The sequence below is a fragment of the Heptranchias perlo genome, chromosome 32 (genome assembly GCF_035084215.1).
Source record: "Heptranchias perlo isolate sHepPer1 chromosome 32, sHepPer1.hap1, whole genome shotgun sequence".
Classification (NCBI taxonomy): Eukaryota; Metazoa; Chordata; class Chondrichthyes; order Hexanchiformes; family Hexanchidae; genus Heptranchias; species Heptranchias perlo.
This window is the reverse complement of record NC_090356.1, coordinates 19,160,899-19,187,482: the sequence shown is the minus strand read 5'-3', so window position 1 is coordinate 19,187,482 and position 26,584 is coordinate 19,160,899. Positions and strand designations below refer to the sequence as shown.

The 26,584-nt window shown below is 43.8% G+C and overlaps 1 protein-coding gene across 3 annotated transcripts in view; it reads right to left on the bottom strand.

Annotated features, from left to right (window-relative positions):
• The window catches only part of LOC137301126 (protein-arginine deiminase type-2-like), a 44,860-nt gene that overhangs the window by 15,419 nt on the left and 2,857 nt on the right, over positions 1-26,584 (bottom strand). Inside the window, exons 1-9 of one of the 3 annotated variants that reach the window (XM_067970557.1) lie at positions 23,371-23,423; positions 22,206-22,322; positions 11,151-11,331; positions 9,588-9,660; positions 8,635-8,696; positions 4,971-5,088; positions 4,574-4,702; positions 4,057-4,214; positions 558-661 (exon numbers count right to left, since the gene is read on the bottom strand). In XM_067970557.1, the coding sequence (XP_067826658.1) occupies positions 558-661; positions 4,057-4,214; positions 4,574-4,702; positions 4,971-5,088; positions 8,635-8,696; positions 9,588-9,660; positions 11,151-11,331; positions 22,206-22,297 (917 nt within the window). In that variant the 5' untranslated portion in view covers positions 22,298-22,322; positions 23,371-23,423. Of the gene's footprint in view, positions 1-557; positions 662-4,056; positions 4,215-4,573; positions 4,703-4,970; positions 5,089-8,634; positions 8,697-9,587; positions 9,661-11,150; positions 11,332-22,205; positions 22,323-22,951; positions 22,972-23,370; positions 23,424-26,584 lie in introns of those variants that run through there. The other 2 variants (XM_067970559.1, XM_067970558.1) reach the window with 2 other exon arrangements.

The following is a 26,584-nucleotide window of genomic DNA, read 5'->3' as shown; positions in this document are numbered from 1 at the left end:
TCTGGTAGTCCATATAAATAACATCCATAGACGCTCCCTTATCTACCATGATGTTAGCCCCAAAAATTCAATTAGGTTAGTTAGACATGATTTACCCCTTACAGATCCATGCTTGCTCTCTCTGATCAGTTCATATTTGTCCAAGTGCTCAGTCACTCTCCCCAATAACAGATTCTAGTAACATACTCAACAGACATTAGACTAATAGGACTATAATCTAGATTTGGAGGATGTAATAATTGATTGTTGATAAAACTGCTGGGTAGTCAGTCACTGAATTCCCTGCTGAATCAGGCCCCTAATCATGTGATAGGGATTACACCTAGTCACAGACTCCCCCATGACTGCCCCAATGTCATCACCAGCTCAGCCAACAGGAAGCACACTCAGCATAAACACAATGATCAGTGTCAGGTTTCCATTACAGCAACAGCAAAACAGTGGTTCTTTTGACCAAACTGCAGCTGGCAGCTTTAGCAAACAGACACCTAGGCCTGCTTAGGGAACTTGGTAATGTATCTACTTGGAAAATCAGTCACTAAGCAACAGCCTCTTACCTGCACACAAACACTTCCTCAGGAGCCAGTGTATTAGGAGTCATAATCCATGGTGCCAAGCGGAATACAACTTTTTCTGTGAAAATAGGAGCCTCTCCAACAGTCTGGAAAGAGAGTTAGCAAGTGTTAAACTGTGATACAGCTACAGAAACATTTTATGGATTTAAAGTTGTATTGATATTTCACTTTCTAGCTGTAATCCTCTTTGCCTTATTTAGTACAACTTGGTACCATGAAATCTACGTTTTTGCCTTACAACTTTGCGACTGGGCAGGGGGTGGGGGGGGGGGGGGACTGTATTATGGGGTGGGTCCCATATCTGCCAGGTTTCCGCCCCACGTAATTAATCTCAAAATTCCGATCAGCAGTGAGAGGATGAGTCTTCCGCTCACCCCATTATGTCTAATGAGGAATGTCTGGGGACATGCCTAAGTTGCTCTTGCAATTCTATCCATTAATTCCTCCTTAGGCCCAGTGAAAGCCACGCCAGCTGAGAACTAGCTTGAGTTTGGTACTTGACCTTTGAAAGGCCGCCAGAATTCTTCCCATATTAATTACCTTTGAAGGCAGAGCGAGTAACAAAGAAAATTGCACTGACCCCTTCAGTCGTTTGGCTCCCCCATTGGAGTGGCAAGGTGCCATTCCAATTTTCCACCGGGCAGTCTAGGAGGCCACCTGTCTGACCCAATTGCTCCAATTATGTAAATGACCCCCATCCCCCAGATTTGGGACAGGGTCCCATTCCCTCTTATAGCTGGCGAGGAGTCCTGCTCTCCACACTTCGGACGGCTGAGCAGGGTCCCTCAGTTTTCAGGCCTTAGGAATTGTGCTGTATGTTAAAGAAAGAACTTGCATTCATTTAGCACCTTTCACAAAGCACTTCAAAGCCAATGAAGTACTCTTTAGTACTTTGGAGGTTCAGCCAGGACTTTTGCTGCTAGTTTTAGTAAGTTCTGTTCAAAGTACTGCCTTGCATTGGGGACATGGATTTCCTTTCATTATGCCACGAAGTGGAGGGTGAGGATGTGGAAGAGGCTAGATTGGATGCTTGTAGAGGGAGGCATCACAAAATGTGGCTCTTCCTTGCATGCACATACCCAGAGCTTACAGACCAAGAAAGTCTTAATTTTCTAACTATCATTGTCTCAGAAGGCTGCACTTTCCCTCAGAGGCTACTGGGGAAATATGTCAACCACCGGCTGAAGACCTGCAGCCCACTTTCACCAGGAGAACAACATTGTCTGTACCAGTCAAAGTCACCACTGCCTTGAATTTCTTTGCAACTGGATCCTTCCAAGTAGCATCAGGTGACCTTTGCTACATTGGTCAGGCAGCTGCTCACCGCTGCACCAAAAAGGGCATTGATGCTCGATCAGGAAAGTGGTGAAATTCATTTCCTTCCCATTGAACCCAGACAAACAGTTTTTATAGTCTGGCAGTGTTCCCACAGTTAGAAGGAGCAATTGACAGAACATATGTGCCACTCAAAGCCCCATGTGATAACAACCCCCCTCCCTCCAATTTTATGAACAGGAAAGGCTTTCATTTTATTAATGTGTAAATAGTATGCATTGCCAACCTCTTATCCGGCATGCGAATACCAGATACCCAGGAAGCGGTTGTGACGATTGGTGACCAGGGTTATCCCCTGAAGTCATGGCTTATGACTTTAGTAAGGCTTTTGAAGACAGAGGGGTTCAACAGCTATAATGAGGCTTATGTCACCTACAAGAAATGCAGTAGAGCAGACTATAGACATTTTTGAGGCTCATTTTAGGTTCCTGAATAAAGCCCTGCAATACAGCTCAAGGAGCGTCTCAAGAATTATTATAGCATGATATGTACTACATAACATGAAGATGAAGAGAGAGGCTTCCTACTTCTAGAAGCTGAAAGGTGATTATAAAGAGGTTATGGAAGGACTTCCTTCCCCACAGCATGAAGAGGGTGCACAGGAAGAAGGGGACAGGGAACAGGGAACAGGACAGTCAGCAGCCAGAGAAAGGAGGACACAACTGTCAGCCCAAAGCTTTCGGTAAATAATGGTTGACTCAACCAGTAAAATCACTTCACACCTGCCTGTTCTCCCCCACACCCTTTCAAATCCCTCACTGTCGAAGACTTCTGCCAAGTTCTTTTACAAGACAGAAGTTTACATTTCCCTGCCATTTTCAAAGCCCCAAAAGTTGAAAGCACACCCAGAATGAACTCAACTGTGTACACAATCCATGTTTACATTGGAAAGAAAGAACTTGTATTTATATACTGCCTTTCACAACCTTAGGAGGTCCCAAAGTGCTTTACAGCCAGTGAAGTACTTTTTTTGAAGTGTAGTCACTGTTGTAATATAGGCAAAATGCAGCTGCCAATTTGTACACAGCTAGGTCCCACAAACAGCAATGAGATAAATGGCTGGATGATCTGTTTTAGTGATGATGTTTGAGGGATAAATATTGCACAGGACACCAGGAGAACTCCTCTGCTCTTCTTCAAATAGTTCCAGGAGATCATTTATGTCCACCCAAGAGGGCAGATGGGGCCTGGGTATAAGATCTCATCCAAAAATGCCACCACCAACAGTGCAGGTCTCCCTCAGTACTGCACTGAAGTGTCAGCCTAGATTACGTGCACTTCTGCTGTTAGCACATCAGGATCCACCTGCATACGAAGAGACTTTCACCCAATCAGCCTGTGTAGGTTTGAGATATATTAACATAAAATGGCTAACATAATATGCGTTATGGGAAAGTGGTGCTAGCTTAAAATGGAAGCAGACAGGCACTTCACTGCAGACAGGTCGCCAAGGCAACACTGATAAGGCATTTCTCACAGCTGGCTAGATGGAACAGAATGAGATAAGGAGGAAGAACAGGGCTTTGTCTCATTAATGATATAGGATGAAGCAAGAGTGAGTAAAAGTATAGATTAAATTATAATGAATGTTTATACCTATGATTGTGAAACTATACGAAATAACAATTAATAGGCAAGTTAGTTTTCATATGGATACATCTGAACGTATGAAAAATGACAGACAGAAAGAGACTTATTGGTGCATCCAGCCTGTTCCATGAGAAAATTACTGACGGAAAGCAACTGAAAGCTGTTAGGTACCAAGGAATGTGTCCTTGTAAATCACATTAGAAAGTTTCCAGCTTTCTTTTGCTAGCTGCAAGGGCACAGCTTGAGCTTAAGACACCAAGGTTCCACCCAGCAGGCTGACCGGTGCAAGTTACTGTGGGTGCGCAGGACTTACATATTTACTATGATTGATGTGTCAATAAAAGATACGGAGGAGGACAGAAAATCTGCTAATCTTATATTTCTTAATAAAGTATTAAAGTTACTGACACTAGAACCTATTAATTAGTGAGACAAGGCAGCTAGAATCTTACAGTCTGCACTGGATTCAAAGGCCAAAACCCACTGATGCATCCAGTCCCACCATTCATAGAACGATTCCACAAAACATACATTCAGAATTAGGTCAGAATTTTACCAGTGGTTCAAGCAGGCTGAGGTTGATGGTCACCAAGTTGTTAATCCCCTCATCTGGAAATATGAGCCCTTCGGCAAAGAAATGATACTTATTGTTCCCTTTTGTGTAATCCATAACAACCGACAGCTTCTTTCTATCCAGGACATTTGTCATTTTTACTGCAGTGTTCAGAAAAAAAAAAGAAAAAAGTGAAATAACAATTGAATGACGTCTTGAATAAGAAAACTTGTAAGCAAAGGTGAAAATGAAGGGAGTGCAAGAAACAAATTGAGAGTTGGAAGTTCAAAGTTTCTCTTGTGAAGGATTTTATTTTATAAAATTAAGAAACCTGAATGAACAGCCAAAATCCATAATGTAGTACAGCATCAAGGTGACAAGAAAAGAGAAAATTAGACAAATCAGGAAGCAGGATTTAGGTGTTGCCAAACTTGGGTTTTAAAAACCTGGAAATTGAAAGGGAAGAAGGACCTTAATGAAAATATACTCCTTCTGGAGGACGTCCGACAGATAGACTCACTTAGATCATGACGAAAGACTCGCACTTTCTCTTTATCAGAAGCTGAAATGTACAGTTGGAGTTTGTAGCCAGACGGCAGCGAGTTGGGTCCTTCGGTTCTTAGGATCATAGGAGACATATCTCCGAGGTCTGAAAAGAAGAAATATCCACATTTGTCAGTAAAACAATGGGGTAGCTACATTCTTAGGGTCAATAATGAGTCAACTGACTAGAATTCTATACTTTTCTTGGCATATTTTTAGTCACCTCTGAGAAGAAGTGATTTTTTGTTAGTGTTTTTTTCAGTTACATCTCAACTTTTACGTACTCCCAAAAAGATCTCATTCGCACCAGCCTGAGTGCACCCAATTCAGCCAGCGATACCTTACCACATTAAAAAGTACATGTTTCTTGTCACCTTCAAATATGGTCACTGCTTCATCACTATTGTCAGGTGCAGTAGTATCCAGCCTATCCTTGTCACAGTTCACAAGAAGAACAGCTCCATGTCCGTTAGGACCCCATGACCAAGAACCCTGGTAAGGTAAAGAAAAAATATTACAACTTGCCTTTAACTTAGAAAAATATTTACTTCCTTGATGTGTGGAGAAAATGAACACCAAGGCAAAGAAGGGGAAATTAGGAGTGGTAACCAAAAACTTATTCAAAGTGGTGGGTTTTAAAGAGGATCTTAAAGGGTCCCTAATTAAGTATGCAGGGCATATTAGAAGCAACAATATCGCTTTTTGTTGGGTTACCACAGTGGCAGAGGGAAAGAGAGTGCTGCTGCAGTGCTTAAAACGCTGCAGACAATTAAAGGGTGCTTGTATTTTTGAAGAGCAGGAGCCTCAATGAATGAGAAAGCAGCAGCCTTAGGATGCAGGGTCAACAGCAGGAAAGATTCCCAGATTCTGAAATCCAGCTGTGGATGTTTTACTGACTGATGTAAGGGCTGGAAAGGAAATACTTTTGGGGGCTGAGGGCAGGAAGTTCCATAAGAGGGTGGTTCAGACTGTATAGAGGGAGGCCACTCAAACAGTAAGTGCAACTTCCACCGACTCAAGAACTGGTACACAGTGCAGGAAGAGGTTCAATTATCTCAAGGGTGTCCAAGATAAGTGAATGTAAGGAATCTTACAACACTAGGTTATAGTCCAACTGTTTTATTTAAAAATCACAAGCTTTCTCCTTCGTCAGGTTCGCTCACCTGACAAAGGAGAAAGCCTCCGAAAGCTTGTGATTTTTAAATAAAACAGTTGGACTATAACCTGGTGTTGTAAGATTCCTTACATTTGTCAACCCCAGTCCATCACCGGCATCTCCACATCAAAGATAAGTGAAGGCACTGTTCCCAATGCACATCCTATGCAAATAATAGAGACTTGCATAGCCTACCACAAGGGGTTCTGCTAGTCTTGAAGGACTGTTAATTTAAAGGGACAACACACCATCACCTCTTGTCATCATGGGAAACATGCTCATATGGGAAAAAATGTGTCCCTGCCACTCACATTGATTTAACATTGTGTTCTCTCCATGCAAAGGAAATGGTCACGTATAACCAGTGCCAAAGAAATGCATGCGGGAGAGGAACACCTACTGAAAACCCTGAGTCTCTCCCTCTGTCTGTGGAAGCCATGGCTGCAGGGGATAGCCCTGATCACCGATCAATCATTATGATTCATGGCTTCGTGTCCTGGGTACCGGGCATTAACGTGCAGGATAAGGTAATTGGTATTGCTCACTAGCTGCACATTAATTGAATGAAAGCCTTGCCTTTTCATGAGAACAATGAGGTTCTCATATAGAAGTTACAACGTGGAAACAGGCCCTTCGGCCCAACATGTCCATGTCGCCCAGTTTATACCACTAAGCTAGTCCCAATTTCCTGCACTTGGCCCATATCCCTCTATACCCATCTTACTCATGTAACTGTCCAAATGCTTTTTAAAAGACAAAATTGTACCCGCCTCTACTACTGCCTCTGGCAGCTCGTTCCAGACACTCACCACCCTTTGAGTGAAAAAATTGCCCCTCTGGACCCTTTTGTATCTCTCCCCTCTCACCTTAAATCTATGCCCCCTCGTTATAGACTCCCCTACCTTTGGGAAAAGATTTTGACTATCGACCTTATCTATGCCCCTCATTATTTTATAGACTTCTATAAGATCACCCCTTAACCTCCTACTCTCCAGGGAAAAAAGTCCCAGTCTGTCTAACCTCTCCCTATATGGAGCCTTGAATGCCATACATTCCATCAGTTGCTCCTTGCACCTTTGGGAACCCTGCAAGTTTGTAAAATTGGATAGCGCTTACTGTTTTTGTGATTCCTTTGAGAAGGAAATAAACTGTGCAGCCGGCCTGAAGACAGCATCAGTTACCTTTAAACAATGGTGACCCTCTGCCTGACTAAGGTGAAAAATCTAGTCACAAAACAATTAAGGCAGTGGTTACTTCGATTGGTACACACAATGCTGGACCCAAGGTAGAAGTGGTCTGTGGGTCTGCAGGCAACAACCAACATATCCCCAAAATTGCCTCCAGGAGAGAAGCATAGCCTTATGAGGCACTGAAGTGCAGAGAAATCTAAGTGTAGACTTTCTTGGTCTGTAGACCCTGTTGAGTGGGTATCTACATGTAGGAAGCAAACATCTTCTATGATGCTTTATTCTAAGTGTCTCTAATCTAGCCTCTTCCATATACTTTTCCGCCTCCTACTCTTCAAGATATACGAATAGGTAATATCTCATCGGGAAATCAGTGTTCCCAATCTAAAACTGTATTTTCTGCAGAACTGACTAAAGATGGCAGGAAACGTATTGACAGAACCTGTACAGCACCAAACATCTAAAATCATTATGCAGGTAGAGTAGCACAAACCTTCAGTTTCAGCAAACAAATTGGTTTCCTCAAAAAGTATCTGCTACTGTGCTGCTCATACAACCACTTATATAGTGGTGGTTTTAATTAGAGTCAGGTTTGGACAAAAGATGGGGAATATTGGACACACCCACCTACCCTTATTTAAGTGTGGTTGCGGGGGAGGGGGTTTGGGCTCCAGGTAAGCATTAGAGGGGAATAGTTGATTTTGGGGAGGACAGTTCTGATGCAGATTTTTTTTTTGGGGGTGGCGGGGGTTGCAGATTTGCAGCAATCGCCCTTATCATGCCATTTTTCTCAGTTTAGTGCTCCAAAACTGCCCAGAAACAAGCAGTAACTCTAGGGAAAACCAGTTCAATTTGTCGTAGCATTAGATTGAGACCAACTTCTGCTTTCTGCCCAATTTATTCACAGTTGGTATATACAGAAGCCTCCATTCAACACTGTCTGAATTCTTTGCAATCCCTTTTGTCACACAATGGGAGTGAAGTCCCAGAGATTCTCCCACTTGTCCACTGTAACTTCAGCAGAAGAGCTACGGAAACCCCAGAAAAATGACGCAAACACTTACCACCCTCCATAAATTTGAGCTCATCCAAAACTCTGCTGCCCGTATCTTAATTCACACCAAGTCCAGCTCATCCATCACCCCTCTGCTTGCTAACCTACATTGGCTGCTGGTCTAGGAATACCTCGATTTTAAAATTCTCATCCTCATGTTCAAATCCTTCCATGGCCTTGTCCCACCCTATCTCTAACCTCCACCAGCCCTACAACCCTCCAAGATCTCTGCACTCCTCCAATTCTCGGCTCTTGCGCATTCCCAATTTCCTTCACTCCACCATTGGTGGCCATGCTTGCAATTGCCTAGGCCCTAAATGCTGGAATTCCCTCCCTAAACCTCTCCAACTCACTTTCCTCCTTTAAGCCGCTCCTTAAAGCCTACCTATTTAATCAAGCTTTTGGTCACCTGTCCTAATATCTCTATGTGGCTCGGTGTCAAATTTTGTCTGATAATGCTCCTGTGAAGTACCTTGGGATGTTTTACTACGTTAAAGGCGCTATATAAATGCAGATAGTTGTTTTCTGGTATTTCTCCAGCTCTTCTGCCAAAATTACAGTTAACGAGTGAGAGAATCCCATGGGAATTCATCCAAAATGTATTGTAAAACATAAACTGCGTAGGTTCCATTTTTAATCACCTTATTTGGATTATTCGTCTCAATTTTACCATCACGATCTGCATCCACATCCAGGGATATGCCTGTAAAAAAAGGGATAAAAAGTTAGCTAGGAGTTGGGGACTGTCTGCTGATTGGCATGAGAGCAGTAAGATTTGGGTATATCAGCCTGTCAAAGTGAAGGAAAGGGTTTTAGGGTTGTGCACACAAGTATTTGCTGTTAGGGGATTTGGCTAACCATAATGTAAGATTCAGAGTTAGTGCTCCCCTTAAAGTGCATTGTGAAGGGTTAATTGTAAAAGTGTTGCTTTTAGAGTGTGCTGGTGACCAGGGTGCCCAAGGAAGAAAAGGGAGAACGACTAGTGTGTTATCCTACCTGCACTGGTTAAGTCATTGAACTTTTTGCAGCACTTGTCTGCAGTCCTTGGGGGAAGAGAGAGTTTGTACTCAATGCCAGTGCCACCTGCCTCCAAGTGGCATGACTGATCTTTTTGATAGGTTTCCTGCCACAAACACCTAACACTCAGTCTCTCCTAAGCTTTATTTCATCAAGGAAAGTTGAGGTTTGAAATTGCGGCATTTTCTTCTCCACCTCTGTGCCCCTTCTTTGGATGCATCTTGCCAGGTTGTGCTATGCGAGACATTCTTGTAATGTGGCACAAAAACAGTCACGATGCATCCAGTCAAGCCCAGCTGGCAGCCAGCTGTCTGAGCCGAATATTATTCCTTACTGAGCTGCTGCTGCAGCTTTCAGCTGGAATTGGCTTTTTAAAAGCTGCACTCTAGTTTCTGTGCACCCCAGCATGTTATTCCTGTCTAACTCAGGTTTTACACCAATTACTACTCCATTGAAGATGTAAATAAGCTGACTCACAAAATTCTGGTGTAAGTACCTCTCCAGACCCTTTTCCATTGACATGAAAGCAATGCAACTCAGCACATGGAATTTCTAGACCCGAATGTCAATCACTTACTGACAGCTGTGAGTTGGATGATCATCTTGTCAATCGGGCTTTCCAACTTGTCTCCATAAAATGTAACTGTAACCTACAGGAAGAGATCAGAAACCAGATTAGGAACAAAGGGGGTAATTTGAACTTTCAGTGATTGTGTAAAATGGGGGATATTGGATCACCTCGCCCAGCTTTCCTTTCTGTTGAAGTCAATTGAAGAAAAGGGAAAGAGGTACGTCATCAAATTACAGACCAGCTAGTCTTACCTCAGTGTGGCTAAACATCTAGAGCCATAATATAGGATGGAATTAGTGAACACTTAACAAGACTTGTCATGAATATTAGGACATATGGTATTAAAGGGAATGTAGCTTCGTGAGTTCACACTGTATAGTATCTTCCAGTTTCTCCATCATAAATCTCTTGCATTTAATCTTATATTCCTGGAGAATAGAATAAAGTAGTGGAAGGGTTTGCTGTCAGGCTGATTAACAGTCTGATAGGCTGCCACGAGAACACTCCTTCCGTGGCCATAACCATCTTTATACTGGCTGTTATGGGTGGTCAGTCCTATACGGTGGGGTGGTTATATGGGCTCTCACAACCCATACAATGATGAGGGACACCCACACCTACTGGACATGAGTATCCTGTTGGATGTCAACCCAGAATTCAGAGCTCACTGGGAGTATCTGGAGCAGGGTTTGAACCCTGCACCTTCTTAGCTTCATAGGTAAAGAGATGGGGTCAAAAGCAAAGAGTGGGGTTAAATGGATAGCAAAAAAACTACATATGCTGGAAAATTGGGAAAAAAAGCAGAAAATCCTGTAAACACTCAGCAGGTCAGGCAGCATCTGTGGAGAGAACAGATAAGTTAACATTTTGGGTGAGGGGCCTTCTTTAAAACTGGAGAATATTATAGATGAACAACATTTAAAAAGGAACATAACCTGGAGCCTGGGAGAATAAAATGCAGGTGACATGGATTAGGTGGCCGCTTTCCAGTTCTGTCTGCAAGTGCAACCACAAGCTGCCTGTTGCTTGCCACTTGAATTCGCCACTCCCACTCTGACCTCTCTGTCAGAGTGAGGAACAGCACCTCATCTTTTTATTAGGCACATTACAACCCTCCAAACTTAATACTGACTTTAATTATTTCAGATGTTAACCACAGCCCCTTACTTTCTCTTTGGCAGAAAGTGCTGGTGATGTGGGATGGGTTTGCTGGTATTTCTAGGGGGGGGCAACCTTCTGTCAGAACATCACGCTGGTAGGGTGTGCTTCAACGTTGGTGTCGACCAGCACTTTTTATCTCCTACCCATTGTGCGAGTTTTTCATGCTTCAATTTCCACCTGCCTCATTCCCCAACTCCTCAGCTGTTCACAGATTCTCTGTGTGTCAGAAATGTCTTTAATTTCTCTCATTATGCCTCCTATTGTCTCATGCTGAAATCACTTCTAGATTTTTACCATCTTCTGTTTTCCACTTAAGTACTTTACAGGCCATTCTATTTCAACATAAATCTACTGCATCATTCACTATAATCTTAATAAGGTACTTCTGCAGAGTCATTACAATGTTACCTTGCTCTCGTTGAGACCATTGCTTGTTTTGTCCATTGTGACCACAATCAAGGTCCCTTTGTTGAGGGCCCATCTTGTTGCATGTTCAGCTACAATGCTTACGTTGTGTTGATCTGAAATGGAACATTTAACACCAGGACTAGAGCGGACTTCAAATGTCTGGGATCCTGGAGGTGATGGCCTGAAGGAAAAGAGAAAATATTTAAGTCTAGGTAGTTATTTGCTTCATCCAAATGAGAAACCTAATTCAGTTAAAACAGGGCATTGTACTGGCTGCAACAGTCCTACATTAAATTAGTTCAGGGAGTCTTAATCCAGTTCCTAGTAGGAATGGCCCACATATTAGAAATGCCCCAATTCAGCACTAATTGGGACTAAAACTTTCAGTTGTAATGCCACTCAGAACAACAAACTTAGAGCATGTAAACATGGCACTGGGCTGAGTTCCCAGCCCAGATTGCACCTGCCAACAAGAACTCATAATCAGCAGGGTGGGGAATCAGATGCAGGTGGAGCTGCAGCTCTTAAAAGATTGCAGCTGAAATGTAAAGTGACTATTTGATTGATTGTTATGAGGTAGAAAACTGAAAATAGCTGGCCAACAAAAACAACTTGCATTCATATAATGTCTTTAATGTAGATAAACATCCCAAGGCGCCTCATAGGAGTGTAATCAGACAAAAATTGACAACGAGCCAAATGCTTGGTTTTAAGCAGAGTCTTAAAGGAGGAGAGGGAGGCAGAGGGGTTTGGGGAGGGAATTGAAGAGCTTAGGGCTTAAACGGCCACCAATGGTGGGGTGAAGGAACCAGGGGATACACAAGGCCAGAGTTGGAGGAACGTGGAGTTCTCGGAGTATTGCAGGGCTGGAGGAGGTTTCAGAGATAGGGAGGGATGAGACCACAGAGGGATTTGAGCATGAGGATAAGAATTTTAAAATCGAGGCATTTGTGGACTAGGAGCCAATGTAGGTCAGCGAGCACAGGGGTGATGGGTGAACGCGCAGCCCCCACTGGTGGGAATCCTGCAGGCAATTAAAGCCAGCGGGATGCCACTTGAAGGTATTTATTTAGGTATTTCAGGTCATTAACTGACCTGATTAAGGGATTATGTGGGATTTTAGAACAAAGTGGGACTGTTTCCCACACTGGGGGAAACACTCCCAGGTCAAATGGACGTGTTGCAGCTGTCAGCCTGTGGCAGCTGCAAAGGTCCATTTGACAGGTGGAGGGGGGGAGACCCTCACCCATTGCAGGAGGCCACTCTGTCACTTGGGACAAAGTTTGGTCTCCACCACCCTTCTCCTGACAGTCAAAGTCACCAACTTGCACACTTACCCCGGGGTCCAGAGACATGTACCTACCTTGCAGACCCCCTCAGATGTACATCTTGCGGATGGGGGCCGCTGTAGCTGCAGTCATGACCTCCTCGGAGGGCGAACAGCATCACCAGCATCACCAGCCTCACCAGCCTCGCCATCCACGCCGTCCACCTCTGACACGTGGAGCTCCACAACAGAGTGCTGTGACACATCCACCTGCACAGCAGGAGGGAGGGCTACCACAGAGAGAGATGCGTCGCAGAGGGCACTACCCTCGCCACAGGGTCCACAGACCGAGGCTCAGCCTCCTGGACCTCTCTGAGCAGCAGTGCACACGGAGGCTCAGAGTCATTCGACATGTAGTCGTGGACATCTGCAGCCTCTTTCATGCCGAGCTGCTCCTGGCTAGCCCGAGCACCATCTTCTTACCTGTCGCTGTCAAAGTCACCACTGCCCTCAACAACTTCTCCTCCGCATCCTTCCAGGGTGCAACCGGGAACATCGCCGATGTCTCCCAGTCGTCTGCGCAGAAGAGCCCTGCAAATACACCTACACCCACTCTGCAGTGACACAATGGGTGGCATCAGTTGTGGCTCCTCATAGTGATCCTCAGGAGCGGGCATTATTGCACAAACCAGACAGGATTCGCGAAGACATGGCAGTAGTGGTGCCAATATAATATGTAATGTCAGTTGTTCAGAAATTCAATATAAGTAACACCCATGACAAACCCTCAAACACCCTTGTGCATCTCCTTCATGCTCACGACACGTTTGCCTTACGCTGCCTACTGCACATATGTGATGCATGCCCTGTGGCTGCAGCACAAGTAGTGGCAGGTTGAGTGAGGCTGGCTGTGAAAGAGATGCACGAGAGGGTGAGTATGAGATAGAGCCATGAGATTGTATGAGGATTGGGTTGAGTGGTAGTGGCGGGATGAGTACTGGCGAGGTGAGTAGGTGCAGGTAAGATGAGGATGAGGTTTGAGTGGGTGTGAGGGGTGATGTGACAGAGTAGTGTTGGCTGTGCAGAAGGAGATGTGGGGTGGGGGCAGTGATGTGGCAGACGGAGTGTAGGGGAAAGACTACGTATACTCACTTTGGCTGACCTACTGAGGTCATTGGACCGCCTCCTGCACTGTATGCAGGTGGGCGATATGTTGGTGGTGCTGGTGACCTCCTCTGCCACCTCGAGCCAGGCCTTCCTGGTGGCAGAGGCAGGCCACTTCCTCCCGCCGGCCGGGAGGAAGATCTCTGTCCTCCCCCTCCTCCTCACCCCATGTATTGATACCTGGAGTGAGGCATCATTAAACTGGGAGCAGCCTTCCCCCTGGGCTGCTCCATGCTGTAATTTGTTCTATTTGTTGCAGCATCTGTCAGTGGAGGACTGCCCCTTTAACTAGAGCGCCTCCAGCTGACAGATCTTACTGCGCATGCGCAGCCCGCCCGACGCGCAGATCAGCAGTGGGGAACCCGGAGGAGCAGGTAAGTGGCTCCAATTAGTGAATTGTCTGCTACGATTGCGCGGGAAACTGACTAATTTCACCAGGCGCGTTACCCACGCGCCCGATAGCCCCCCCGCCGAGAACCCGCAGCCCTGCTAACATCGGGCCCAATAGCTCCAAGCTGATTTCTCTCACAGCAATAATAAACTATCCAGATCTGTACAGTTGTGCATGACCATTTATCTAAAATACTAATTTTAAGATTATGCCCCCTTGTTCTGGATTCCCCCACCAGAAGAAATAGTTTCTCGTTATCTACCCTATAGAATCCCTTTATAATTTTAAATACCTTGATTAGATCACCCCTCAAACCTCCAAATGCAAGAGAATACAAACCAATTTTATGCAACATGTTCTTATAATGCAACCCTTTAATCCCCAGTGTTCATTGTGGTGAATCTGCCCTCTCCACATATAGATTGGGCAAACCAAATTAGCACTAATACCGTGGAGGACGAATTCCTGGAATGTATACGAGATGGTTTTCTAGATCAGTATGTTGAGGCACCAACTGGGAAACAGGCTATTTTAGATCTGGTATTTTGCAATGAGAAAGGGTTAATTAATAATCTTGTTGTAAAGGAGCCCTCGGGGAAGAGTGACCACAATATGATAGAATTCTTCATTAAGTTTGAAAGTGATGTAGTTCAATCCGAAACTAGTGTCTTAAATCTAAACAAAGGAAACTATGAAGGTATGAGGTGCAAGTTGGCTGTGGTTGATTGGGGAACTACATTAAAAGGTCTGACTGTAGACAGGCAATGGTTAGCATTTAAAGAATTAATCCATAATTTGCAACAAATATATTAAGGCACAAAAACCCAACAGGAAAAGTGGTCCAACCGTGGCTAATGAGAAATTAAATATAGTATTAAATCAAAGAAAGAGGCATTTAAGTTGCCAGAAAAAGCAATAAGCCTGAGGATTGGGAGCATTTTAGAATTCAGCAAAGGAGGACCAAGAAATTGATAAAGGGAAAATAGAATATGAGAGTAAACGAGCGAGAAACATAAAAACGGACTGTAAAAGCTTCTATAGGTATGTAAAAAGGAAAAGACTGGCGAAGGCAAATGTGGGTCCCCTACAGACAGAGCCAGGAGAATTTATAATAGGGAATAAGGAAATAGCAGAGAAATTAAACAAATACTTTGTGTCTGTCTTCATGGAAGAAGACACAATAAACCTCCCAGAAGTACTACAGAACCAAGCGCCTGACAAGAATGAGGAACTGAAAGAAATTAGTATTAGCAAAAAAAAAATAGTACTAGAGAAATTAATGGGACTGAAAGTTGATAAATCCCAAGGACCTGATGATCTACATCCCAGGGTTTTGAAAGAGGTGGCCATAGAGATAGTGAATGTATTGGTTATCATCTTCCAAAATTCTAGAGATTCTGGAACGGTTCCTGCAGATTGGAGGGTAGCAAATGTAATCCCACTATTTAAGAAAGGAGGGAGAGAGAAAACACGGAACTACAGACCTGTGAGCCTGACATCAGTAGTAGGGAAAAGGATGTGATAACAGGACACCTAGAAAATAATAATAGGATTTGGCAGAGTCAGCATGGATTTATGATGTTTGACAAACCTATGGAGTTCTTTGAGGATGTAACTAGTAGAATAGAAAAGGGGAAACCAGTGGTGTATTTGGATTTTCAGAAGGCTTTTGATAGGGTCCCACACAGGAGGTTGGTGAACAAAGTTAGAGCACATGGAACTGGGGTAATATACTGGCATGGATTGAGAATTGGTTAACAGATAGAGAACGGAGAGTAGGAATAAATGGGTCTTTTTCAGGTTGGCAGACTGTGACTAGTGGGGTACCGCAGGGATCGGTGCTTGGGCCCCAGCTATTCACAATATATATCAATGATTTGGACGAAGGGACCAAATGTAATATTTTCAAGTTTGCTGATGACACAAAACTAGGTGGGAATGTCAGTTGTGAGGAGGATTGAAAGAGGCTTCAAGGGGATATAGACAGGCTAAGTGAGTAGGCAAGAACATGGCAGATGGAATGTAATGTGGAAAAATGTGAAGTTATCCATTTTGGTAGGAAAAACAGAAATGCAAAGTATTTTTAAATGGTGAGAGATTGGGAAATGTTGATGTTCATAGGGATCCACCTGGGTGTTCTTGTACATGAGTCACTAAAAGCTAAGATGCAGGTGCAGCAAGCAATTAGGAAGGCAAATGGTATGTTAGCCTTTATTACAAGAGGCTTTGAGTACAGGGGTAAAGATGTCTTACTGCAATTATATAGGGCCTTGGTGAGACCGCACCTGGAGTATTTTGTACAATTTTGGTGGTCTTACCTAAGAAAGGATCTACTTGCCATAGAGGCTTGCAACGAAGGTTCACCAGACTGATTCCTGGGATGGTGGGATTGTTGTGTGAGGAGAGATTGAGTAGACTAGGCCTGTGTTCTCTAGAGTTTAGAAGAATGAGAGGTGATCTCATTGAAACATACAAAATTCTTACAGGGTTCAACAGGATAGATGCAGGGAGGATGTTTCCCCTGGCTGGGGAGTCACAGTCTCAGAATAAGGGGTAGGCCATTTAGGACTGAGATGAGGAGAAATTTCTTCACTCAGAGGGTGGTGAATCTTTGGAATTCTCTACTCCAGAGGGCTGTGGAGGCTCAGTCATTGAGTACATTCAAAACAAAGATCGATAGATTTCTAGATATTAAAGGTATCAAGGGATATGGGGATAGTGCAGGAAAATGGCGTTGAGGTAGATAATCAGCCATGATCTTGTTGAATGGCGGAGCAGGCTCGAGGGGCTGGATGGCCTACTCCTGCTCCTATTTCTTATGTTCAAAGCCAATATATCCTTCCTGAGGTGCAGGACCCAAAACTGAATGCAGTACTGGGTCTGACCCAGGGCTCTGTACAACTGAAGCATCACTTCCTCACTTTTGTATTCAAGCCCCTTAAGATAAAGGCCAATATTCCATTAGTCATTTTGATTACTTTTAGTACCTGTGCATTAGTTTTTAGTGATTTATTTACATAGATACCTAAACCACTTTGCCCCTCCACAATTCCTAATCTTTCGCCATTAAAAAATATTACAATTTGTCTTTCTTGGATCCAAAATGAATGACCTCACACTCACTTAATCTATGTCTCTTTGTAACTTCCTGCTATCATCTACACAACCTTCTGTGCCTGCTAACTTAGTATCATCTTCAAACTTGCATATACAACTCTCTATTCTTTCATCCAATTCACTGATATATATGGTGAAAAGCTGATGCCCCAGTACAGATCCATGGGCGACACCATTTGTCACATCCCGCTCATCAGAGTACATTCCCTTTATCCCTAATCTCTATCTTCTATGTCACAAGGTTACCCAATTTTATGCGCATTCTTTCTGATTTTTATTTTCCCACCTGGAGGGATTTTTAAAAAATTTGTTCATGGGATGTGGGCGTTGCTGGCAAGGCCAGCATTTATTGCCCATCCCTAATTGCCCTTGAGAAGGTGGTGGTGAGCCGCCTTCTTGAACCGCTGCAGTCCGTGTGTTGAAGGTTCTCCCACAGTGCTGTTAGGTAGGGAGTTCCAGGATTTTGACCCAGCGACGATGAAGGAACAGCGATATATTTCCAAGTCGGGTGGTGTGTGACTTGAAGGGGAACGTGCAGGTTGTTGTTCCCATGTGCCTGCTGCCCTTGTCCTTCTATGTGGAGAGGTCGTGGGTTTGGAAGGTGCTGTCGAAGAAGCCTGGGCAAGTTGCTGCAGTGCGTTCTGTGGATGGTACACACTGCAGCCACGGTGTGCCAGTGGTGAAGGAAGTGAATGTTTAGGGTGGCGGATGGGGTGCCAATCAAGCGGGCTGCTTTGTCCTGGATGGTGTCGAGCTTCTTGAGTGTTGGAGCTGCACTCATCCAGGCAAGTGGAGAGTATTCCATTACACTCCTGACTTGTGCCTTGTAGATGGTGGAAAGACTTTGGGGAGTCAGCAAATGAATCACTCGCCACAGAATACCCAGCCTCTGACCTGCTCTTGTAGCCACAGTATTTATGTGGCTGGTCCAGTTAAGTTTCTGGTCAATGGTGACCCCCAAGATGTTGATGGTGGGGGATTCGGCGATGGTATTACCGTTGAATGTCAATGTGGTTAGACTCTCTCTTGTTGGAGATGGTCATTGCCTGGCACTTGTGTGGCGCGAATGTTACTTGCCACTTATGAGCCCAAGCCTGGATGTTGTCCAGGTCTTGCAGCATGCGGGCACGGACTACTTCATTATCTGAGGGGTTGCGAATGGAACTGAACACTGTGCAATCATCAGCGAACATCCCCATTTTTGACCTTATGATGGAGGGAAGGTCATTGATGAAGCAGCTGAAGATGGTTGGGCCTAGGACACTGCCCTGAGGAACTCCTGCAGCGATGTCCTGGGGCTGAGATGATTGGCCTCCAACAACCACTACCATCTTCCTTTGTGCTAGGTATGACTCCAGCACTGGAGAGTTTTCCCCCGATTCCCATTGACTTCAATTTTACTAGGGCTCCTTGGTGCCACACTCGGTCAAATGCTGCCTTGATGTCAAGGGCAGTCACTCTCACCTCACCTCTGGAATTCAGCTCTTTTGTCCTTATTTGGACGAAGGCTATAATGAGGTCTGGAGCCGAGTGGTCCTGGCGGAACCCAAACTGAGCATCGGTGAGCAGGTTATTGGTGAGTAAGTGCCGCTTGATAGCACTGTCAACAACACCTTCCATCACTTTGCTGATGATTGAGAGTAGACTGATGGGGCGTAATTGGCCGGATTGAATTTGTCCTGCTTTTTGTGGACAGGACATACCTGGGCAATTTTCCACATTGTTGGGTAAATGCCAGTGTTGTAGCTGTACTGGAACAGCTTGGCTAGAGGCGCAGCTAGTTCTGGAGCACAAGTCTTCAGCACTACAGCCGGGATGTTGTAGGGGTCCATAACCTTTTTTGTATCCAGTGCACTCAGCCGTTTCTTGATACCACATGGAGTGAATCAGATTGGCTGAAGACTGACTTCTGTGATGGTGGGGATATCGGGAGGAGGCCAAGATGGATCATCCACTCGGCACTTCTGACTGAAGATGATTGCAAACCTTCAGCCTTGTCTTTTGCACTCACGTGCTGGACTCTGCCATCATTGAGGATGGGGATGTTTACAGATCCTGCTCCTCCCGTTTGTTGTTTAATTGTCCACCACCATTCACGATTGGATGTGGCAGGACTGCAGAGCTTTGATCTGATCCGTTGATTATGGAATCGCCTTGCTCTGTCTATAGCACGTTGCTTCCGCTGTTAGCATGCATGTTGTCCTGTGTTTAAGCTTCACCAGATTGGCACCTCATTTTTAGGTACACCTGGTGCATGCTCTTCTACACTCCTCACTGAACCAGGGTTGATCCCCTGGCTTGTTGGTAATGGTAGAGTGAGGAATATGCCAGGCCATGAGGTTACAGATTGTGCTGGAATACAATTCTGCTGCTGCTGATGGCCCACAATGCCTCATGGATGCCCAGTTTTGAGCTGCTAGATCTGTTCTGAATCTATCCCATTTAGCATGGTGATAGTGCCACACAACACGTTGGATGGTGTCCTCATTGTGAAGACGGGACTTCGTCTCCACAAAGACTGTGTGGTGGTCACTCCTCCCAATACTGTCATGGACAGATGCATCTGCGACAGGTAGATTGTGAGGACGAGGTCAGGTAGGTATTTCCCTTGTGTTGGTTCGCTCACCACCTGCTGCAGCTATGTCCTTCAGGCCTCAGCCAGCTCGGTCAGTAGTGGTGCTACCGAGCCACCCTTGGTGATGGACATTGAAGTCCCCCGCCCAGAGTACGTTCTGTGCCCTTGCTATCCTCAGTGCTTCCTCCAAGTGGTGCTCGAGGACTGATTCATCAGCTGAGGGAGGGGGGTAGGTGGTAATCAGCAGGAGGTTTCCTTGCCCATGTTTGACCTGATGCCATGAGATTTCATGGGGTCCAGAGTCAATGTTGAGGACACCCAGGGCCACTCCCTCCTGAGTGTATATCACTGTACCACCATCTCTGTTGGGTCTGTCCTGCCGTTGGGACAGGACATACCCAGGGATGGTAATGGAAGAGCCTGGGACGTTAGCTGAAAGTTATGATTCTGTGAGTATGGCTATGTCAGGCTGATGCTTGACTAGTCTGTGGGACAGCTCTCCCAATTTTGGCACAAGTCCCTAGATGTTAGTGAGGAGGACTTTGCAGGGTCGACTGGGCTTGGTTTGCCTTTGTCGTGTCTGGTGCCTAGTGGTCCGATGCCAGGTGTTCCGTCCGGTTTTATTCTCATTACGACTTATTGTAGCAAGATTGTACAACTGAGTGGCTTGCTAGGCCATTTCAGAGGGCGATTAAGAATCAACCACATTGCTGTGGGTCTGGAGTCACATATAGGCCAGACCAGGTAAGGACAGCAGGTTTCCTTCCCTAAATATCATTAGTGAACCAGATAGGTTTTTACGACAAATCCGGTAGTTTCATGTCCACCATTACAGATACTAGTTTTTTTATATTCCAGATTTTATTTAATTAATTGAATTTAAATTTCTCAGCTGCCGTGACGGGATTTGAAATTATGACTCCGGATTATTAGTCCAGGCCTCTGGATTACTTGTTCAGTAACATAACCACTATGCTACTGTACCCATGTATGGGTACCTGTAGATAGGTTACTGATTTTTTTATTTAAGTGGCACTGTCACATAATGTTGTCACATAAAATTATGCTGATAGCACCACCTACAGATGCAGGTGCTTTGGGTTGTTGCCATCACGCACTGTTTTTAATATATAATAGATATGTTATTAAAATGGGTTCTGATATGTCTTCCATTGGAAACACCTATATAAACACCTCAAAGGGATTTCCCATTTTAAATGTGCCCACACCTACCTGTTAAGCCTTTCAGATAATGCCCATTAATGTGACAATCTGTGATCTTGAAATACTTTAAGAACTGCTTGAGTCTGCATGCAGTTGCAGGCTTTGACCACCAGGTGTCACCATGGAGCAGTTTTTATTCTCCTAAATACAACTGTATCCTCCAGCTTGGTGATCTCTTCTTGAGTTCTCCCTTTCAGGGTATTTTGTTGATTCCCTCACCACCTGACACAGGCCCAGTCTGGCAGCTATGTCCCTCAGGACTCGACCAGCTGGATCAGTGGTGATGTTACCGAGTCAGTCTTGTTAGTTGACATTGAAGTGCCCAACCCAGAATACATTCTGTGACCCTGTTTCTCAGCGTTTCTTTCATGATGTTCAACATGGAGAAGTACTGATTTGTCAGTTGAGAAGGGCAGTAGGTGGTAAATGTATGACTTTAAAATGGGAACTGAATTACGTACGCCCTGGTCCAATTACACTCCGCCCTCTAATGCCACTTCACATGAAGGGTTACACCTGGTCTTGACCAAGACTACACTTGGTCTTGATTCTCCATGTGCAATGCGTATATTCCAGGGCTTCCTCCTCATAAAGGCTGAGAAGCTGGAGGCTTGGGGTTCTTCCACCTGTGGCAGTTCTTTGTTTTTGTTTATGGGCCAGTTTCTCCTTTAAGAAGAAAGTGAAGCACGTGAAGGCCCTTTGTTTGTCATCCTGTGCAACCCAGGTGTCAGTAAATATTCCTTAGTGGGGTGATAATAGGTACAGAAAATGAGCTAATGATTCTTCATGAAAAGCTGAGAGTGAAAGAATGCCTGCAGGGGCAAGAAGTCACGTGTGAAAAGTCTTATGGACATTTCAGGGAAGTACTAGATGACTGTCAGCACCTGGAGGGCAAGGTGGGTGGAAATTTGGTACATGCTTGTACTATTGAATTAGTTGGCTAGTACATTTTAAAGTTATACAGTATTTATTTTCATGTGCTTTTACAAGACTAGCAAGAAAAACTGCTTCAGTGATACCTAGCAACTCTTCTTCAATCCCATCATGGCAATTCACCCTCACAGGCAGCAGCCCAAAGACACCCACCCAAGGGGGGATTTGTTAGTGAGACAGAGGGGAGTTCACATGGTGACACACAGAGCATGTGGCCAGGAGAAGCTGAGGATAGATGATACGTCAGTTGGGAAATGGCTACCCTAGCTGAGGAGCCTTGGGATTCAGATTTTAGAGGTCCAGTATTTGCAAGAAGAATGTTTGAAGAGCAAATATACAAGGATCAACTAGTAAAAAAAAAATCAAATCAGTTTGCTGACTTACTTGTAAATATCGATGTTGAGTTCAGTTCCCAGCACATAAATTACTTGGGTGGGTTTTCCACACTCCAGGCGCACGGTTCTTTGCTTGGACATAGTGAAGCTTTACAGCAATAACACTCTGCAGAATAAGAGTCAAATGTTTCAGCTCGGTTTACCTATAGACACCCACTGCCCTGCTCACAATAAAATCCCAGAATCACCTAGTCTCTCTCTTTACCTGTCTTCTGATGTAAGAAAAATCTGTAATTTAATACAATCGCTACCTCTCCTCATCTCTCATTCTCCTTTTGTACTTATCTGCAATATTAATACAGTTTAGGAGTTTATCACTTAACAAATTACCTGATCTGTTTGTCAGAATGAAGAGTCCTGATCCTATAATATCAACTTGTGCCTTGTTTGTTCTTGTGTAGTGACATAAGTTGTTAGTAGGGAACCCTTTTATGAAGAGGAAACTGCCCCATTTACTTGGTGCTTCCCGTATGAGTGAAATCCCCGATTACTTATTTAAATCCATCAGCAATTAATCTGTTTTAGGAAAAACATCCCCAATAAAGGGACTCCCTTATTACACAAGTCCGCACTAACTGGAGTTAGTGCCGTTTCCTTTCTTTCAAACACTTAAACAAGTCCCTGTTTTCTTTCTCTTACCTGATATTCACAATGAATGATTATCTTACCAAACTGCCCTAAATTGTTTTAACTCAGACCTGCAACTACGTAAGTTAATGTCCCGTCTTAATTCACCTGAACAGAGACTCTTCTCTGTCTCTGCTTACACTGTAACTGATATAAGCATTTCCTGTAAGGGAGTGGCTGAGAGCGAGCCATTTTCTATATCCTTCAAACGCAAAATACCATGGATGCTGGAAATCTGAAATAAAAACAGAAAATGCTGGAAACATTCTGACGAAAGGTCTTCGACCTGAAATGTTAACTCTTTCTCCACAGATGCTGCCTCACTTGTCGAGCTTGTCCAGCATTTTCTGTTTTTATATTCTATATCCTTCACACCTTTTGCAAATAATTAGACTTCAACAAGATCCTGACTTTCATATCGCTCTGTCCTTTACCTGACCCAGGTACTGTAAATTCCTCTTACAACTAATCTGGAGATCCTGATCTCTCTCTTTTCCAGCCTCACTTACAAATCATGTTTACTATACCTCTGTAACTGTAGACAGGAACTCCTCGAGACTTAAATGAAATCTGCCTTCTCTGAGAGATTGTTATTAATGCATAAACCCCACCCACACCCACAAATTGCTGACCAGATATTTGGAAACATTTCAGAAAAGTGTCACAGACTCAACCCACTGCTTTTTTCCAAAAATGTTGAATTAACGCTGGTCAGTGAGCATCTCTGGAGAGAACGGATAAGAGATTGTTTCAGGTACGCAGCCTTCATCAGAACTTGGCATTTTCTGATTTTGTTTCAGATTTGCAGCTTTTTGCTTTTTACTGCCGTTTAATAGCTTGGACAGACTGATCACAGCCAGCTCTGTCTGACTGAGCAATTCAACTGTAATAACGTGAAATGGATGCCAATTACAGTAAAAGAGGAGAAAAAGAAGTGGTTTGGTTCTTTTGCACTTTTCTGGAAGGTGTCAGAAATACCTGGTTAGCCTAATTTTTAATAGCTTTTTTTAAACACCTTGAGTATCAGGCCTGCTTTTTCCCAATGGCAAGGTTTTTGTGACCCCATCCTATGTTCCTGTATCAAATTCATTTTAACATTGTAGACATGTTCCCAGTGCTATTTGTGCCCTATTTGCCTCTGAAAGGCAAGAGAATTCCAGTGCTTCTGCAGCAATGGACTGGCAGCCATTTTGAAAGTGAGAACAATGATAACACACGCTGAGAGGAGACGAAGCTTATCTCAGCCTTCTGCAATAGGGCATTGGGCGGGCTGCCAGCATGCTCCACTGGTCGGCTGCCTAAAAGTTAAAACCCACACCTATGATTTAAAGTGATAAAGAATTATGGTGAAAAGCTAATATTTAAGATGAAAACTGACCTGTGTTTAAAAAACCAAGATGGTAGACCAAGTCTCATATAATTTCTAGAGAGGGACCCCCAAAACGCATTCCCGAAACAGGCACAAAGTCACCCAGTGGCCAAATTATGCCTAATGACGTTGTGGCAAGTTTACATAGGAATTTGTAATGGGAAAAATGCGATAAAATCGTGACTATAGGCAGTCAAGTGCTACAGACAGAAAGTGCATGCGATGTAAGGTTATTGATAAGATACTAGTCAGTTGCTCATGCTGTTACACAGAGCAAGTCAAGACCAAATGTAGTCTTCAGGTGAAGTGGAGTTATAGGCCCAGGATAATTGGACCAAGATCGGAGGTCAGGGATCTCTGGACCGGGAGTGGCGGCGATCGAGATTGTGATTGTGGTAAGTACTTAGCTTTTTTTTTGCAAGCAATGTTTAGGGTTGGTTTTCCCTGAGGCAGTCGGCGCTGGCTGCCTCAGGGAAAACCAATGTTGCAGCAGGGACCTGAAATAGGCATTAGGTCCCTTATTTGCATATGCATTGGGCCTAATACCCGCTTCAGCCGTGGGTAAAGGACGGAAGTGTGCATGCGCACTTCCTGCCTGTCATTTTGGGGCCTTAAGAGGCTGCGTAGTGCCTGAAAAACGGGTGCTACACGGAATAATTTAACCCCTGCTGTCTCAGAAGTGGAAACCATTAGCATCAACCTTTTCTAACTCAACAAAAGCAGGTGGATATGTAGTTGACTTCAGAATTCATCTTCAGAGTTTTTGAAAATTGAACATTAGCATGAACAAAGACATTAATTCACTTTCTCTTCCATCTGTCAGCTTAACACGTTTTCTGAAGTTTATAAAACACAAATCAAAAGCTATAACATACCTGTACTTAGTACTCTCATTTTTCTCTCACACATAAACTAAATATAAATTTGGACTCAGTTAAGTTTTGAAATTAGCCCTCTTGCTTTTCAAAATTATTTGAAGAAAAGCTATCAACTTCAAGCCCAGATTTTTGGGTGAATCTGAGCCTTTATGTAAACGAGGGCATTAAAAAACACAAAAGGCAATTCCGTGGATAAATGTAATCATGTTATTGTGAAATGTATCATTTTTGAATGTTTTTTATTTTGTCTAAATCTTTATTAAGGCATTAGAAATGTTAGTTACTGAGGGAAAAAATGGTGGATGTAAAGCATTTTCAGAAAACATTTTGAGAGAACTGTAGGAACCTGGTGACCAGATTGAACAACCAGAGTGATGAGTTTACATGGGCAAAACCCATAATATATGTGAACAAAGGAATTTATAGTGGAAAGGTTGACATAAAAAATGTGACAAAAATATGACAACAGAATGTCAAGTGGTGCAGACAGGAAATATGTACAGATATAAAATGTTATAGAGAGATTAATTTAATTTCACAACAGGTTTCTGTAGTAACAACTCATTAAAAAGGGAAGTGGGAAATGAGGAGAGTAGGGACAACATTAAAAAAACAGCTAATCAGTTTACAATGTTTCCATACTATTTATTTTATTATAACATGAAATATGTATTATTTAGATTTTAGATATCCCTACATGGCAAACGACTCCCCACCTGTAGCTAGTGCATGAGAATGGCCCAGGTCAGTTTATCTTTCACTCTCCTCTCTTACATCAGGAGAAGGAAACTTTAGAATGTATCAGAACAGAGGTCTTTTCACCTTAATCCCAACACAGTGTCCAAAGTGGAAAAATGTTATGTTCCCCAGTATTCACATCTCTCACTCCAAGAAATACATATACCCCAATTGCCTTCACAAAAACAGTGACTACATTCAAAAGTAATTTATTAGCTGTGAAGCATTTTTGGGGCACCCTGGGGATGTAAAAGACATAAGAACATAAGAAATAGGAGCAGGAGTAGGCCAATCGGCCCCTCGAGCCTGCTCCGCCATTCAATAAGATCATGGCTGATCTGATCCTAATCTCAAATCTAAATTCATGTCCAATTTCCTGCCCGCTCCCCGTAACCCCTAATTCCCTTTACTTCTAGGAAACTGTCTATTTCTGTTTTAAATTTATTTAATGATGTAGCTTCCACAGCTTCCTGGGGCAGCAAATTCCACAGACCTACTACCCTCTGAGTGAAGAAGTTTCTCCTCATCTCAGTTTTGAAAGAGCAGCCCCTTATTCTAAGATTATGCCCCCTAGTTCTAGTTTCACCCATCCTTGGGAACATCCTTACCGCATCCACCCGATCAAGCCCCTTCACAATCTTATATGTTTCAATAAGATCGCCTCTCATTCTTCTGAACTCCAATGAGTAGAGTCCCAATCTACTCAACCTCTCCTCATATGTCCGCCCCCTCAACCCCGGGATTAACCGAGTGAAC